Consider the following 18,210-nt stretch of genomic DNA (forward strand, 5'->3'; position numbering starts at 1 on the left):
TTATATTATAGTTCCTAAAAACTTGGGTCATGGCTTGATGACCATGTAAAAATGTGGGTCCCATGGCCAAACCAGTTGAGAACCACCGGTTTAGAGTGTTTTCAGCAGCTGACTAACTGGCCGTAAGAGCGTTTCTGTTGTTCTGACCTGTTTGTGGACTTTCGTCAGCTGATCCAGGTTGTTCTCCAGAAAGGAGATCTTCTGTTTCTGTGTTGAACATCCACTGCTGTCATCTGGATCCAGCTCTGAGCTCTGAAACATACATCAAGAAAACCACAGGACTGTAAGTGCACTCACAATATCCCTACAGCATTTCTCATAACTATGTGATTCTTTTAAAACTTATATGAGTCTTTAAGATCAGAAAGCAGTCTTTAAGTACTGATAGAAGTCTTTCAGATTAGATGTCAATATTTAGGACTAGAAGTCAATCTTTATGAATTGAGTCTTTAAGATTAGATGGTCATCTATATGGTTACATGTCAGTCTTTAATTATCAATATGGGTTTTTAAGAGTGTTTAAGAAACTATATGAGTCTGTAAGATCAGATGTCAGTCTTTAGGTATTTATATGAATCTTTATCGCATCTTTAAGATTAGATACCCATCAACATGATTACATGTCAGTTTAAGTATCAATATGAGTTTTTATGAATTTTTTAAGGACATTATAAGGAGTCTTTCAGTTCAGATGTCTTCTTTTTATGATTCAATACGAGTATTTTTGAGTCTTTGAGAACCCCAATGCATCTTTGAGAACTTTTATCATGAGTCTGTAAGATCATATGTCAGTCTTTAAGAATTATTTGTCTTATAAAAAGCATATATCAGACTTTAACTGATATGAGCCTTGCAGTTCAGTCTTTATGAGTCTTTTTGAGTCTTTAATAACTTTTATGAGTCTTTAATAACAGATGAGTCTTTTAAAACAGATATGAGTCTTTATCAGTCTTTCAGAACAGATATGAGTCTTTATGAGTATTTAATAACAGATATGACTCTTTATGAGTCTTTAAGAATAGATGTGAGTCTTTCAGAACAGATATGAATCTTTATGAGTCTTTCAGAACAGATGTGAGTCTTTTAGAACAGACATGAGTCTTTATCAGTCTTTCAGAACAGATATGAATCTTTATGAGTCTTTCAGAACAGATGTGAGTCTTTTAGAACAGACATGAGTCTTTATGAGTCTTTCAGAACAGATATGAGTCTTTATGAGTGTGTAAGAACAGATGTGAGTCTTTTGGAACAGATATGAGTCTTTAAGAACACATGTGAGTCTTTTAGAACAGGCATGAATCTTTATGAGTCTTTAAGAAAAGATGTGAGTCTTTTAAAACAGATATGAATCTTTATCAGTCTTTAAGAACAGATGAGTCTTTCAGAACAGATATGAGTCTTTATGAGTATTTAATAACAGATATGAGTCTTTATGAGTCTTTAAGAATAGATGTGTCTTTTAGAACAGACATGAGTCTTTATGAGTCTTTCAGAACAGATTTGAGTCTTTATGAGTGTGTAAGAACAGATGTGAGTCTTTTAGAATAGACATGAGTCTTTATCAGTCTTTAAGAACAGATGTGAGTCTTTCAGAACAGATATGAATCTTTAAGAACAGATGTGAGTCTTTAAGAACAGATGTGAGTCTTTCAGAACAGATGTGAGTCTTTCAGAACAGATATGAATCTTTATGAATCTTTAAGAAAAGATGTGAGTCTTTATCAGTCTGTAAAAACAGATGTGAGTCTTTCAGAACAGATATGAATCTTTATGAGTCTTTAAATACAGATGTGAGTCTTTTAGAACAGACATGATTCTTTAAGAACAGATATGGTCTTTAAGATCTTATTTGAGTGTTTTAGGTGTGTTAAACGCACCCGTTTGACTCGGGCCGTGAGGTCTTGAACGAACAGCTTCCTCAGATTGTGAAGGGTCTGGAGCTCACGAGCCTTTAAAGAGAAATGTGCAGGTCTGTCATAAATGCAGTTATTATTATTCTTACTGATATCATACTCTCTGTAGATACTCACGACGGTCTCCTCCAAACCCTTCATATCCTGCCGGGTCTGTTCTTGCCGCTCGTGAAGATACCTGCACAAACAGTCAAGCATGACGGTATTTACTGCTTTTCAGTTTTTCCTTTAGGTCTTAGTTCTGATCATGAAACTGAAGTGAGTCAGATGTGAGTGTGTTTTTGATTGGTTGATTAAATAACCAAAATAGCTTATTTTGGTCTATCCATTCACCTGTTTTTATCCAAAATTAAAACGTTTGCTATCCATTTCAGATTTTAGCATATAAAATATATAGTCATACAATAAAATATAAACACTTTTATACATTTTATTTAATAAATACTTATAAAATAAACAGTATTAATTAAAAAGACAAAGTTGAGTTAACTATATACACATTCTGAAAGCATAAAGAAGTTGTCAATAATTTAATATGGCTCTTCAATAGCATCTATTAATAATACTTTAACCTATTAATTTATCTATAATTTATTCATAACTAGTTTCTCTAGTGCAGACACACACTATTCTAAATCTGGACCTTCAAATAAAACCACGGTTCTGCCATCTAGTGGTCCACAGCATGTTTACACTGGTGTATTATTTACTGTGTGTGTGTGTGCGCGTGCAGTAGACTGACCTGAGCTCCTCCAGCTGTCTGCTTTTCTCATGCTCTCGACTCTTCAGGACGCTGAACTCAACACTCAGTTGCTCCAGCTGCAGATCCAGCCTCTGGTTGTCACTGCATACACACACACACACGGGTCACACAAACTTACAGGACACACACACACCTGTAGGACAAAAACATACACACACACAGTGGTCACACAAACTCACAGGACACACATGGGGGGTCACAAATACAGACATGGGTTACACACACTGTACACATACTGTATACAGTACACACACACACTAACAATCAAACTTGCATGCACACATGGGTCAAACACAGCCACACACACACACACACGGGGAAGTCACAAATACAGACATGGGTCACACACACTGTACACATACTGTATACAGTACACACATGTGGAACACACAAGCAGTACACACACACTAACAATCAAACTCACATGCACACATGGGTCAAACACGGCCATACACACACACACACGAGGAAGTCACAAATACAGACATGGGCCTCACACACATACAGACACACACACACAACTGTATCACCAACACACGTGGTATATATACACAGGTGCCACACTTGTGTCACACACACATGTGCACAACATGAGTCACAAGCAAACAAGCACATGCATGGGTCACACACATAGATCACACACACACACACAGGTCACAGACACATCCACCCATGAACATACGATTCACAGACATTATTACACATCCACACACACTCACTCTCACGCACGCGAACGCACACACACACACACTGACTCTGTGAGCTCATCGATGATCTTCTGCTTGTGGTTGATGTCATCACTCACACACACACACACACACACACACACACACACACACACACTGACTCTGTGAGCTCATCGATGATATTCTGCTTGTGTTTGATGTCATCACACACACACACACACACACACACACTGACTCTGTGAGCTCATCGATGATCTTCTGCTTGTGGTTGATGTCGTCTCTCAGTCTGCCGAGCTGCTTGTGCTGTGGCTCTCTCTGAACCTCTGCCTTCTGATCCGCAGCCTTATGACTCTGAACAAGAGATTCAGGACAGCAGAATGAACAATAAATCTGCAGTTTTTATGATTTATAATGTTCTGAGTCCACTGATCCACAAACAGTATCGTAAAATCTTCCCACCTTCACATTTACAGACTCATCAGTGTCCACTGGATGATCCTGAACGCTCTCTGAAAACACACACACCAGCTTATTAGAAGATAAACTCACCAGCCACTTTATTAGGTACACCTCACTAGTACCGGGTTGGACCCCTTTTGCCTTCAGAACTGCTTTATTCCTTCGTGTCGTAGATTCATCAAGCTACTGGAAATATTCCTCAGAGATTTTGCTCCATATTGACATGATAGCATCACACAGTTGCTGCAGATTTGTCGGCTGCACATCCATGATGCCAATCTCCCATTCCACCACATCCCAAAGGTGCTCTATTGGATTGAGCTCTGGTGACTGTGGAGGCCATTTGAGTACAGTGAACTCATTGTCATGTTCAAGAAACCAGTGTGAGATGATTGGCGCTTTATGACATGGTGCGTTATCCTGCTGGAAGTAGCCATCAGAAGATGGAGACACTGTGCTCATGAAGGGATGGACATGGTCAGCAACAATACTCAGGTAGGCTGTGGCGTTGACACCATGCTCAATTGGTATTAATGGACCCAAAGTGTGCCAAGAAAATCTTCCCCACACCATTACACCACCACCACCAGCCTGAACCGCTGATACAAGGCAGGATAGATCCATGCTTTCATGATGTTGTGGCCAAATTGTGAGCCGAGCATCCGAATGTGGCAGCAGAAATGGAGACTCATCAGACCAGGCAACGTTTCTCCAATCTTCTATTGTCCAGTTTTGGTGAGCCTGTGTGAATTGTAGCCTCAGTTTCCTGTTCTTAGCTGACAGGAGTGGCACCCGGTGTGGTCTTCTGCTGCTGTAGCCCATCTGCCTCAAGGTTGGACGTGTTGTGTGTTCAGAGATGCTCTTCTGCAGACCTCGGTTGTAACGAGTGCTTATTTGAGTAACTGTTGCCTTTCTATCAGCTGGAACCAGTCTGGCCATTCTCCTCTGACCTCTAGCATCAACAAGGCATTTGCGCCCACAGAACTGTCGCTCACTGGATATTTCCTCTTTGTCGGACCATTCTCTGTAAACCCTAGAGATGGTTGTGCGTGAAAATCCCAGTAGATCATCAGTTTCTGAAATACTCAGAGCAGCCCGTCTGGCACCAACAACCATGCCACGTTCAAAGTCACTTAAATCCCCTTTCTTCCCCATTCTGATGCTCAGTTTGAGCTGCAGCAGATCATCTTGAACATGTCTACATGCCTAAATGCGTTGAGCTGCTGCCATGTGATTGGCTGAATAGAAATTTGCATTAAGAACCAGTTGGACAGGTGTACCTAATAAAGTGGCCGGTGAGTGTAAGTTATTATTATAAACATTTTGAAATCTTAAAGATATTTTATAATTATTATACAGTGTATGGCCCTCAGTAGGCTCTGGTTTCTATTTTTTTTAAGGACATGAGCAGCACATATTAGCCACTAAATCTCCACACTATAAACCAGGTGCGTGCATGCGTGCGTGTGTGTTTTGTACCGCTGTTCTGTAGTTTAGCCAGTTCTTCACTCAGACAGTCGTAGTTTTCCTCCAGCTGACGTTTTTTCAGTTCCACGTTTTGCATGTACTCAGTCAGAGAGCGGATCTTCGCTTCATGCTGTAACACACACACACACACACAGATTCAGCATCTAGATTTGTGTGTTTTTGACTACATAGCTTACAAGGACACTAATGTGAACAAATATGTAGTGTGTGCGTGGGTGGGTGTGTTTGTATGTATGTGCGCGTGTGCGTGTGTTTGTATGTATGTATGTATGTGTGTGTGTGTGTGTGTGCGTGTGTGTGTGTGTGTGTAACCTGTGAGATGAGCAGCTGACAGGAGGATAGTTCTCTGCCGGTCTCCTCCATCTTTCGGTGACAGTCGGTCTGTAGACTCTCCAGTTGTCTGCATCTCTTCACCAGCGTCTTCAGCTCAGACTTCACTTTACTCACGTACACACACACCACTGCATACTCCTCCTCCAGCACACCCGACAGCTCACTCGGCTGAACACACACGCGCACACACACACACACACATGCACACACACATGCATTAAATAAAAGAACTCAAATATGGCAGAAATGTTCAAATAAAAGTAACTGCAACATGGCAGGAAAGTTCAAATGAAATATAACTAAAGTATGGCGGGAAAGTTAAAATAAAAATAACTCAAATACGGCGGGAAATTTCAAATAAAAATAACTTGTATACGGCGGGAAAGTTCAAATGAAAATAACTCAAATACGGCGGGAAATTTCAAATAAAAATAACTCATATATGGCAGGAATGTTCAAATAAAAATAACTCAAATATGGCAGGAAATTTCAAATAAAAATAACTTGTATACGGCGGGAAAGTTCAAATGAAAATAACTCAAATACGGCGGGAAAGTTCAAATAAAAATAACTCAAATATGGCAGGAAATTTCAAATAAAAATAACTCGTATACGGCGGGAATGTTCAAATAAAAATAACTCAAATATGGTGGGAAATTTCAAATAAAAATAACTCATATATGGCGGGAATGTTTAAATAAAAATAACTCAAATATGGTGGGAAATTTCAAATAAAAATAACTCGTATATGGCGGGAATGTTTAAATAAAAATAACTCAAATATGGTGGGAAATTTTAAATTAAAATAACTCGTATATGGTGGGAAAGTTCAAATCAAAATAACTTGTATATGGCGGGAAAGTTCAAATGAAAATAACTCAAATATGGTGGCAAAGTTAAATGAAAATAACTCAAATATGGCGGGAAAGTTCAAATAACTCAAATATGGCAGGAAAAGGAAAGTTCAAATAAAAATAACTCAAATATGGCGGCAAATTTCAAATAAAAATAACTCAAATACGGTTGGGAAATTTCAAATGAAAATAACTCAAATATTGCAAGAAAGTTCAAATAAAAATAATTCAAGTATGGTGGGAAAGTTCAAATAAAAATAACTCAAATATGGCGGGAAAGTTCAAATAAAATAAATTGAAATGGTGATAAAGTTCAAAGGAAATTAACAGAAACATGGCAGGAAATTTTAAATAAAAGTAACTCAATCAAGTTGGAAAAGTTCAAATAAAAATAACTCAAATATGGCGGGAAAGTTCAAATCAAAATAACTTGTATATGGCGGGAAAGTTCAAATGAAAATAACTCAAATATGGTGGCAAAGTTAAATGAAAATAACTCAAATATGGCGGGAAAGTTCAAATAACTCAAATATGGCAGGAAAAGGAAAGTTCAAATAACAATAACTCAAATATGGTGGAAAAGTTCAAATGAAAATAACTCAAATATGGCTGGAAAGTTAAAATAAAAATAACTCAAATATGGCGGCAAATTTCAAATAAAAATAACTCAAATACGGTTGGGAAATTTCAAATAAAAATAACTCAAATATTGCAAGAAAGTTCAAATAAAAATAACTCAAATATGGCGGGAAAGTTCAAATAAAATAAATTGAAATGGTGATAAAGTTCAAAGGAAATTAACAGAAACATGGCAGGAAATTTTAAATAAAAGTAACTCAATCAAGTTGGAAAAGTTCAAATAAAAATAACTCAAATATGGCGGGAAAGTTCAAATAAAAATAACTCAAATATGGCGAGAAAGTTCAAATAAAAATAACTCAAATATGGCGGGAAAGTTCAAATAAAAATAACTCAAATATGGGGGGAAAGTTCAAATAAAAATAACTCAAATATGGCTGGAAAGTTAAAATAAAAATAACTCAAATATGGCGGCAAATTTCAAATAAAAATAACTCAAATACGGTTGGGAAATTTCAAATAAAAATAACTCAAATATTGCAAGAAAGTTCAAATAAAAATAACTCAAATATGGCGGGAAAGTTCAAATAAAATAAATTGAAATGGTGATAAAGTTCAAAGGAAATTAACAGAAACATGGCAGGAAATTTTAAATAAAAGTAACTCAATCAAGTTGGAAAAGTTCAAATAAAAATAACTCAAATATGGCGGGAAAGTTCAAATAAAAATAACTCAAATATGGCGAGAAAGTTCAAATAAAAATAACTCAAATATGGCGGGAAAGTTCAAATAAAAATAACTCAAATATGGGGGGAAAGTTCAAATAAAAATAACTCAAATATGGCGGGAAAGTTCAAATAAAATAAATTGAAATGGTGATAAAGTTCAAAGGAAATTAACAGAAACATGGCAGGAAATTTTAAATAAAAGTAACTCAATCAAGTTGGAAAAGTTCAAATAAAAATAACTCAAATATGGCGGGAAAGTTCAAATAAAAATAACTCAAATACGGCGGGAAATTTCAAATAAAAATAACTCAAATACGGTGGGAAATTTCAAATGAAAATAACTCAAATATTGCAAGAAAGTTCAAATAAAAATAATTCAAGTATGGTGGGAAAGTTCAAATAAAAATAACTCAAATATGGCGGGAAAGTTCAAATAAAATAAATTGAAATGGTGATAAAGTTCAAAGGAAATTAACAGAAACATGGCAGGAAATTTTAAATAAAAGTAACTCAATCAAGTTGGAAAAGTTCAAATAAAAATAACTCAAATATGGCGGGAAAGTTCAAATAAAAATAACTCAAATATGGCGAGAAAGTTCAAATAAAAATAACTCAAATATGGCGGGAAAGTTCAAATAAAAATAACTCAAATATGGGGGGAAAGTTCAAATAAAAATAACTCAAATATGGCGGGAAAGTTCAAATAAAATAAATTGAAATGGTGATAAAGTTCAAAGGAAATTAACAGAAACATGGCAGGAAATTTTAAATAAAAGTAACTCAATCAAGTTGGAAAAGTTCAAATAAAAATAACTCAAATATGGCGGGAAAGTTCAAATCAAAATAACTTGTATATGGCGGGAAAGTTCAAATGAAAATAACTCAAATATGGTGGCAAAGTTAAATGAAAATAACTCAAATATGGCGGGAAAGTTCAAATAACTCAAATATGGCAGGAAAAGGAAAGTTCAAATAAAAATAACTCAAATATGGTGGAAAAGTTCAAATGAAAATAACTCAAATATGGCGGGAAAGTTCAAATAACTCAAATATGGCAGGAAAAGGAAAGTTCAAATAAAAATAACTCAAATATGGCTGGAAAGTTAAAATAAAAATAACTCAAATATGGCGGCAAATTTCAAATAAAAATAACTCAAATACGGTTGGGAAATTTCAAATAAAAATAACTCAAATATTGCAAGAAAGTTCAAATAAAAATAATTCAAATATGGCGGGAAAGTTCAAATAAAATAAATTGAAATGGTGATAAAGTTCAAAGGAAATTAACAGAAACATGGCAGGAAATTTTAAATAAAAGTAACTCAATCAAGTTGGAAAAGTTCAAATAAAAATAACTCAAATATGGCGGGAAAGTTCAAATAAAAATAACTCAAATATGGCGAGAAAGTTCAAATAAAAATAACTCAAATATGGCGGGAAAGTTCAAATAAAAATAACTCAAATATGGGGGGAAAGTTCAAATAAAAATAACTCAAATATGGCGGGAAAGTTCAAATAAAATAAATTGAAATGGTGATAAAGTTCAAAGGAAATTAACAGAAACATGGCAGGAAATTTTAAATAAAAGTAACTCAATCAAGTTGGAAAAGTTCAAATAAAAATAACTCAAATATGGCGGGAAAGTTCAAATAAAAATAACTCAAATATGGCGGGAAATTTCAAATAAAAATAACTTGTATACGGCGGGAATGTTCAAATAAAAATAACTCAAATATGGCAGGAAATTTCATATAAAAATAACTCGTATACGGCGGGAATGTTCAAATAAAAATAACTCAAATATGGCAGGAAATTTCAAATAAAAATAACTCGTATATGGCGGGAATGTTCAAATAAAAATAACTCAAATATGGTGGGAAATTTCAAATAAAAATAACTCGTATATGGCGGGAATGTTCAAATAAAAATAACTCAAATATGGTGGGAAAGTTCAAATCAAAATAACTTGTATATGGCGGGAAAGTTCAAATGAAAATGACTCAAATATGGTGGCAAAGTTAAATGAAAATAACTCAAATATGGCGGGAAAGTTCAAATAACTCAAATATGGCAGGAAAAGGAAAGTTCAAATAAAAATAACTCAAATATGGTGGAAAAGTTCAAATGAAAATAACTCAAATACGGTTGGGAAATTTCAAATGAAAATAACTCAAATATTGCAAGAAAGTTCAAATAAAAATAATTCAAGTATGGTGGGAAAGTTCAAATAAAAATAACTCAAATATGGCGGGAAAGTTCAAATAAAATAAATTGAAATGGTGATAAAGTTCAAAGGAAATTAACAGAAACATGGCAGGAAATTTTAAATAAAAGTAACTCAATCAAGTTGGAAAAGTTCAAATAAAAATAGCTCAAATATGGCGGGAAAGTTCAAATAAAAATAACTCAAATATGGCGGGAAAGTTCAAATAAAAATAACTCAAATATGGCGAGAAAGTTTAAATAAAAATAACTCAAATATGGCGGGAAAGTTCAAATAAAAATAACTCAAATATGGCGGGAAAGTTCAAATAAAATAAATTGAAATGGTGATAAAGTTCAAAGGAAATTAACAGAAACATGGCAGGAAATTTTAAATAAAAGTAACTCAATCAAGTTGGAAAAGTTCAAATAAAAATAACTCAAATATGGCGGGAAAGTTAAAATAAAAATAACTCAAATACGGCTGGAAATTTCAAATAAAAATAACTTGGATATGGCGGGAAAGTTCAAATAAAAATAACTCAAATACGGCGGGAAATTTCAAATAAAAATAACTGGTATATGGCAGGAATGTTCAAATAAAAATAACTCAAATATGGCAGGAAATTTCAAATAAAAATAACTCGTATACGGCGGGAATGTTCAAATAAAAATAACTCAAATATGGTGGGAAAGTTCAAATCAAAATAACTTGTATATGGCGGGAAAGTTCAAATGAAAATAACTCAAATATGGTGGCAAAGTTAAATGAAAATAACTCAAATATGGCGGGAAAGTTCAAATAACTCAAATATGGCAGGAAAAGGAAAGTTCAAATAAAAATAACTCAAATATGGCGGAAAAGTTTAAATGAAAATAACTCAAATATGGCTGGAAAGTTCAAATAAAAATAACTCATATATGGCGGGAAATTTCAAATAAAAATAACTCAAATACGGTTGGGAAATTTCAAATGAAAATAACTCAGATATTGCAAGAAAGTTCAAATAAAAATAATTCAAGTATGGTGGGAAAGTTCAAATAAAAATAACTCAAATATGGCGGGAAAGTTCAAATAAAATAAATTGAAATGTTGATAAAGTTCAAAGGAAATTAACAGAAACATGGCAGGAAATTTTAAATAAAAGTAACTCAATCAAGTTGGAAAAGTTCAAATAAAAATAACTCAAATATGGCGGGAAAGTTCAAATAAAAATAACTCAAATATGGCGAGAAAGTTCAAATAAAAATAACTCAAATATGGCGGGAAAGTTCAAATAAAAATAACTCAAATATGGGGGGAAAGTTCAAATAAAAATAACTCAAATATGGCGGGAAAGTTCAAATAAAATAAATTGAAATGGTGATAAAGTTCAAAGGAAATTAACAGAAACATGGCAGGAAATTTTAAATAAAAGTAACTCAATCAAGTTGGAAAAGTTCAAATAAAAATAACTCATATATGGCAGGAATGTTCAAATAAAAATAACTCAAATATGGCAGGAAATTTCAAATAAAAATAACTCGTATACGGCGGGAATGTTCAAATAAAAATAACTCAAATATGGTGGGAAATTTCAAATAAAAATAACTCGTATATGGCGGGAATGTTTAAATAAAAATAACTCAAATATGGTGGGAAATTTTAAATTAAAATAACTCGTATATGGTGGGAAAGTTCAAATAAAATAAATTGAAATGGTGATAAAGTTCAAAGGAAATTAACAGAAACATGGCAGGAAATTTTAAATAAAAGTAACTCAATCAAGTTGGAAAAGTTCAAATAAAAATAACTCAAATATGGCGGGAAAGTTCAAATAAAAATAACTCAAATATGGCGGGAAATTTCAAATAAAAATAACTTGTATACGGCGGGAATGTTCAAATAAAAATAACTCAAATATGGCAGGAAATTTCATATAAAAATAACTCGTATACGGCGGGAATGTTCAAATAAAAATAACTCAAATATGGCAGGAAATTTCAAATAAAAATAACTCGTATATGGCGGGAATGTTCAAATAAAAATAACTCAAATATGGTGGGAAATTTCAAATAAAAATAACTCGTATATGGCGGGAATGTTCAAATAAAAATAACTCAAATATGGCAGGAAATTTCAAATAAAAATAACTCGTATATGGCGGGAATGTTCAAATAAAAATAACTCAAATATGGTGGGAAATTTCAAATAAAAATAACTCGTATATGGCGGGAATGTTCAAATAAAAATAACTCAAATATGGTGGGAAATTTCAAATAAAAATAACTCGTATATGGCGGGAATGTTCAAATAAAAATAACTCAAATATGGCGGGAAAGTTCAAATGAAAATGACTCAAATATGGTGGCAAAGTTAAATGAAAATAACTCAAATATGGCGGGAAAGTTCAAATAACTCAAATATGGCAGGAAAAGGAAAGTTCAAATAAAAATAACTCAAATATGGTGGAAAAGTTCAAATGAAAATAACTCAAATACGGTTGGGAAATTTCAAATGAAAATAACTCAAATATTGCAAGAAAGTTCAAATAAAAATAATTCAAGTATGGTGGGAAAGTTCAAATAAAAATAACTCAAATATGGCGGGAAAGTTCAAATAAAATAAATTGAAATGGTGATAAAGTTCAAAGGAAATTAACAGAAACATGGCAGGAAATTTTAAATAAAAGTAACTCAATCAAGTTGGAAAAGTTCAAATAAAAATAGCTCAAATATGGCGGGAAAGTTCAAATAAAAATAACTCAAATATGGCGGGAAAGTTCAAATAAAAATAACTCAAATATGGCGAGAAAGTTTAAATAAAAATAACTCAAATATGGCGGGAAAGTTCAAATAAAAATAACTCAAATATGGCGGGAAAGTTCAAATAAAATAAATTGAAATGGTGATAAAGTTCAAAGGAAATTAACAGAAACATGGCAGGAAATTTTAAATAAAAGTAACTCAATCAAGTTGGAAAAGTTCAAATAAAAATAACTCAAATATGGCGGGAAAGTTAAAATAAAAATAACTCAAATACGGCTGGAAATTTCAAATAAAAATAACTTGGATATGGCGGGAAAGTTCAAATAAAAATAACTCAAATACGGCGGGAAATTTCAAATAAAAATAACTGGTATATGGCAGGAATGTTCAAATAAAAATAACTCAAATATGGCAGGAAATTTCAAATAAAAATAACTCGTATACGGCGGGAATGTTCAAATAAAAATAACTCAAATATGGTGGGAAAGTTCAAATCAAAATAACTTGTATATGGCGGGAAAGTTCAAATGAAAATAACTCAAATATGGTGGCAAAGTTAAATGAAAATAACTCAAATATGGCGGGAAAGTTCAAATAACTCAAATATGGCAGGAAAAGGAAAGTTCAAATAAAAATAACTCAAATATGGCGGAAAAGTTTAAATGAAAATAACTCAAATATGGCTGGAAAGTTCAAATAAAAATAACTCATATATGGCGGGAAATTTCAAATAAAAATAACTCAAATACGGTTGGGAAATTTCAAATGAAAATAACTCAGATATTGCAAGAAAGTTCAAATAAAAATAATTCAAGTATGGTGGGAAAGTTCAAATAAAAATAACTCAAATATGGCGGGAAAGTTCAAATAAAATAAATTGAAATGTTGATAAAGTTCAAAGGAAATTAACAGAAACATGGCAGGAAATTTTAAATAAAAGTAACTCAATCAAGTTGGAAAAGTTCAAATAAAAATAACTCAAATATGGCGGGAAAGTTCAAATAAAAATAACTCAAATATGGCGAGAAAGTTCAAATAAAAATAACTCAAATATGGCGGGAAAGTTCAAATAAAAATAACTCAAATATGGGGGGAAAGTTCAAATAAAAATAACTCAAATATGGCGGGAAAGTTCAAATAAAATAAATTGAAATGGTGATAAAGTTCAAAGGAAATTAACAGAAACATGGCAGGAAATTTTAAATAAAAGTAACTCAATCAAGTTGGAAAAGTTCAAATAAAAATAACTCATATATGGCGGGAAAGTTCAAATAAAAATAACTCAAATATGGCGAGAAAGTTCAAATAAAAATAACTCAAATATGGCGGGAAAGTTCAAATAAAAATAACTCAAATATGGCGGGAAATTTCAAATAAAAATAACTCAAATATGGCGGGAAAGTTCAAATAAAATAAATTGAAATGGTGATAAAGTTCAAAGGAAATTAACAGAAACATGGCAGGAAATTTTAAATAAAAGTAACTCAATCAAGTTGGAAAAGTTCAAATAAATATAACTCAAATATGGCGGGAAAGTTCAAATAAAAATAACTCAAATACGGCGGGAAATTTCAAATAAAAATAACTTGTATACGGCAGGAATGTTCAAATAAAAATAACTCAAATATGGCAGGAAATTTCAAATAAAAATAACTCGTATACGGCGGGAATGTTCAAATAAAAATAACTCAAATATGGCAGGAAATTTCAAATAAAAATAACTCGTATATGGCGGGAATGTTCAAATAAAAATAACTCAAATATGGTGGGAAATTTCAAATAAAAATAACTCGTATATGGCGGGAATGTTTAAATAAAAATAACTCAAATATGGTGGGAAATTTTAAATTAAAATGACTCGTATATGGTGGGAAAGTTCAAATCAAAATAACTTGTATATGGCGGGAAAGTTCAAATGAAAATGACTCAAATATGGTGGCAAAGTTAAATGAAAATAACTCAAATATGGCGGGAAAGTTCAAATAACTCAAATATGGCAGGAAAAGGAAAGTTCAAATAAAAATAACTCAAATATGGTGGAAAAGTTCAAATGAAAATAACTCAAATATGGCTGGAAAGTTCAAATAAAAATAACTCAAATACGGTTGGGAAATTTCAAATGAAAATAACTCAAATATTGCAAGAAAGTTCAAATAAAAATAATTCAAGTATGGTGGGAAAGTTCAAATAAAAATAACTCAAATATGGCGGGAAAGTTCAAATAAAATAAATTGAAATGGTGATAAAGTTCAAAGGAAATTAACAGAAACATGGCAGGAAATTTTAAATAAAAGTAACTCAATCAAGTTGGAAAAGTTCAAATAAAAATAACTCAAATATGGCGGGAAAGTTCAAATAAAAATAACTCAAATATGGCGAGAAAGTTCAAATAAAAATAACTCAAATATGGCGGGAAAGTTCAAATAAAAATAACTCAAATATGGGGGGAAAGTTCAAATAAAAATAACTCAAATATGGCGGGAAAGTTCAAATAAAATAAATTGAAATGGTGATAAAGTTCAAAGGAAATTAACAGAAACATGGCAGGAAATTTTAAATAAAAGTAACTCAATCAAGTTGGAAAAGTTCAAATAAAAATAACTCAAATACGGCTGGAAATTTCAAATAAAAATAACTTGGATATGGCGGGAAAGTTCAAATAAAAATAACTCAAATACGGCGGGAAATTTCAAATAAAAATAACTCGTATATGGCAGGAATGTTCAAATAAAAATAACTCAAATATGGCAGGAAATTTCAAATAAAAATAACTTGTATACGGCGGGAATGTTCAAATAAAAATAACTCAAATACGGCGGGAAATTTCAAATAAAAATAACTCGTATATGGCAGGAATGTTCAAATAAAAATAACTCAAATATGGCAGGAAATTTCAAATAAAAATAACTCGTATATGGCAGGAATGTTCAAATAAAAATAACTCAAATACGGCGGGAAATTTCAAATAAAAATAACTCGTATATGGCAGGAAATTTCAAATAAAAATAACTCGTATATGGCAGGAATGTTCAAATAAAAATAACTCAAATATGGCGGGAAATTTTAAATTAAAATAACTCGTATATGGTGGGAAAGTTCAAATGAAAATAACTCAAATATGGTGGCAAAGTTAAATGAAAATAACTCAAATATGGCGGGAAAGTTCAAATAACTCAAATATGGCAGGAAAAGGAAAGTTCAAATAAAAATAACTCAAATATGGCGGAAAAGTTCAAATGAAAATAACTCAAATATGGCTGGAAAGTTCAAATAAAAATAACTCATATATGGCGGGAAATTTCAAATAAAAATAACTCAAATACGGTTGGGAAATTTCAAATGAAAATAACTCAAATATTGCAAGAAAGTTCAAATAAAAATAATTCAAGTATGGTGGGAAAGTTCAAATAAAAATAACTCAAATATGGCGGGAAAGTTCAAATAAAATAAATTGAAATGGTGATAAAGTTCAAAGGAAATTAACAGAAACATGGCAGGAAATTTTAAATAAAAGTAACTCAATCAAGTTGGAAAAGTTCAAATAAAAATAACTCAAATATGGCAGGAAAGTTCAAATAAAAATAACTCAAATATGGCGGGAAAGTTCAAATATAAAATAACTCAAATATGGCGGGAAAGTTCAAATAAAAATAACTCAAATATGGCGGGAAAGTTCAAATAAAAATAACTCAAATATGGCGAGAAAGTTCAAATAAAAATAACTCAAATATGGCGGGAAAGTTCAAATAAAATAAATTGAAATGGTGATAAAGTTCAAAGGAAATTAACAGAAACATGGCAGGAAATTTTAAATAAAAGTAACTCAATCAAGTTGGAAAAGTTCAAATAAAAATAACTCAAATATGGCGGGAAAGTTCAAATAAAAATAACTCAAATACGGCGGGAAATTTCAAATAAAAATAACTTGTATACGGCGGGAATGTTCAAATAAAAATAACTCAAATACGGCGGGAAATTTCAAATAAAAATAACTCGTATATGGCAGGAATGTTCAAATAAAAATAACTCAAATATGGCAGGAAATTTCAAATAAAAATAACTCGTATTCGGCGGGAATGTTCAAATAAAAATAACTCAAATATGGTGGGAAATTTCAAATAAAAATAACTCGTATATGGCGGGAATGTTTAAATAAAAATAACTCAAATATGGTGGGAAATTTTAAATTAAAATAACTCGTATATGGTGGGAAAGTTCAAATCAAAATAACTTGTATATGGCGGGAAAGTTAAATGAAAATAACTCAAATATGGCGGGAAAGTTCAAATAACTCAAATATGGCAGGAAAAGGAAAGTTCAAATAAAAATAACTCAAATATGGCGGAAAAGTTCAAATGAAAATAACTCAAATATGGCTGGAAAGTTCAAATAAAAATAACTCAAATACGGTTGGGAAATTTCAAATGAAAATAACTCAAATATTGCAAGAAAGTTCAAATAAAAATAATTCAAGTATGGTGGGAAAGTTCAAATAAAAATAACTCAAATATGGCGGGAAAGTTAAATGAAAATAACTCAAATATGGCGGGAAAGTTCAAATAACTCAAATATGGCAGGAAAAGGAAAGTTCAAATAAAAATAACTCAAATATGGCGGAAAAGTTCAAATGAAAATAACTCAAATATGGCTGGAAAGTTCAAATAAAAATAACTCAAATACGGTTGGGAAATTTCAAATGAAAATAACTCAAATATTGCAAGAAAGTTCAAATAAAAATAACTCAAATATGGCGGGAAAGTTCAAATAAAATAAATTGAAATGGTGATAAAGTTCAAAGGAAATTAACAGAAACATGGCAGGAAATTTTAAATAAAAGTAACTCAATCAAGTTGGAAAAGTTCAAATAAAAATAACTCAAATATGGCGGGAAAGTTCAAATAAAAATAACTCAAATATGGCGGGAAAGTTCAAATATAAAATAACTCAAATATGGCGGGAAAGTTCAAATAAAAATAACTCAAATATGGCGGGAAAGTTCAAATAAAAATAACTCAAATATGGCGGGAAAGTTCAAATAAAAATAACTCAAATATGGCGGGAAAGTTCAAATAAAATAAATTGAAATGGTGATAAAGTTCAAAGGAAATTAACAGAAACATGGCAGGAAATTTTAAATAAAAGTAACTCAATCAAGTTGGAAAAGTTCAAATAAAAATAACTCAAATATGGCGGGAAAGGTCATATAAATATAAACATGACCCGAAAGCATGCACACTCTTCCAATTTTCTAGTTCCAGCCAAAAATGCTCGTCTAAATGACGCTGCAGACACACAGATGCAGATTCGCTCACCAGTCTGAGGTCACCATTGCCAAGGATGAAGCTGAAGTCATTCAGATCCTTCACCAGTGTGTTCAGCACCTCAGTGATGCGTTTCCTCTGCTGACCGTTCACTTCCTGTAGCCTGGAGAAGTCTGATTCCAGAGACAGGAGGGCC

The 18,210-nt window shown here is 32.1% G+C and overlaps 1 protein-coding gene across 2 annotated transcripts in view; it reads right to left on the reverse strand.

Moving 5' to 3' along the window:
• kif5ab (kinesin family member 5A, b) overlaps positions 1–18,210 on the reverse strand; it is a 70,228-nt gene that overhangs the window by 10,702 nt on the left and 41,316 nt on the right. Inside the window, exons 15-23 of one of the 2 annotated variants that reach the window (XM_056460669.1) lie at positions 18,066–18,210; positions 5,622–5,810; positions 5,301–5,418; positions 3,822–3,871; positions 3,598–3,713; positions 2,656–2,757; positions 2,031–2,091; positions 1,878–1,949; positions 148–252 (exon numbers count right to left, since the gene is read on the reverse strand). The exon at positions 18,066–18,210 is cut by the window's right edge and continues 2 nt beyond it. In XM_056460669.1, the coding sequence (XP_056316644.1) occupies positions 148–252; positions 1,878–1,949; positions 2,031–2,091; positions 2,656–2,757; positions 3,598–3,713; positions 3,822–3,871; positions 5,301–5,418; positions 5,622–5,810; positions 18,066–18,210 (958 nt within the window). Of the gene's footprint in view, positions 1–147; positions 253–1,877; positions 2,092–2,655; positions 2,758–3,597; positions 3,714–3,821; positions 3,872–5,300; positions 5,419–5,621; positions 5,811–18,065 lie in introns of both variants that reach the window. The other variant, XM_056460668.1, reaches the window with a different exon arrangement.

Source organism: Danio aesculapii, chromosome 6, assembly GCF_903798145.1.
Source record: "Danio aesculapii chromosome 6, fDanAes4.1, whole genome shotgun sequence".
Taxonomy (NCBI): Eukaryota; Metazoa; Chordata; class Actinopteri; order Cypriniformes; family Danionidae; genus Danio; species Danio aesculapii.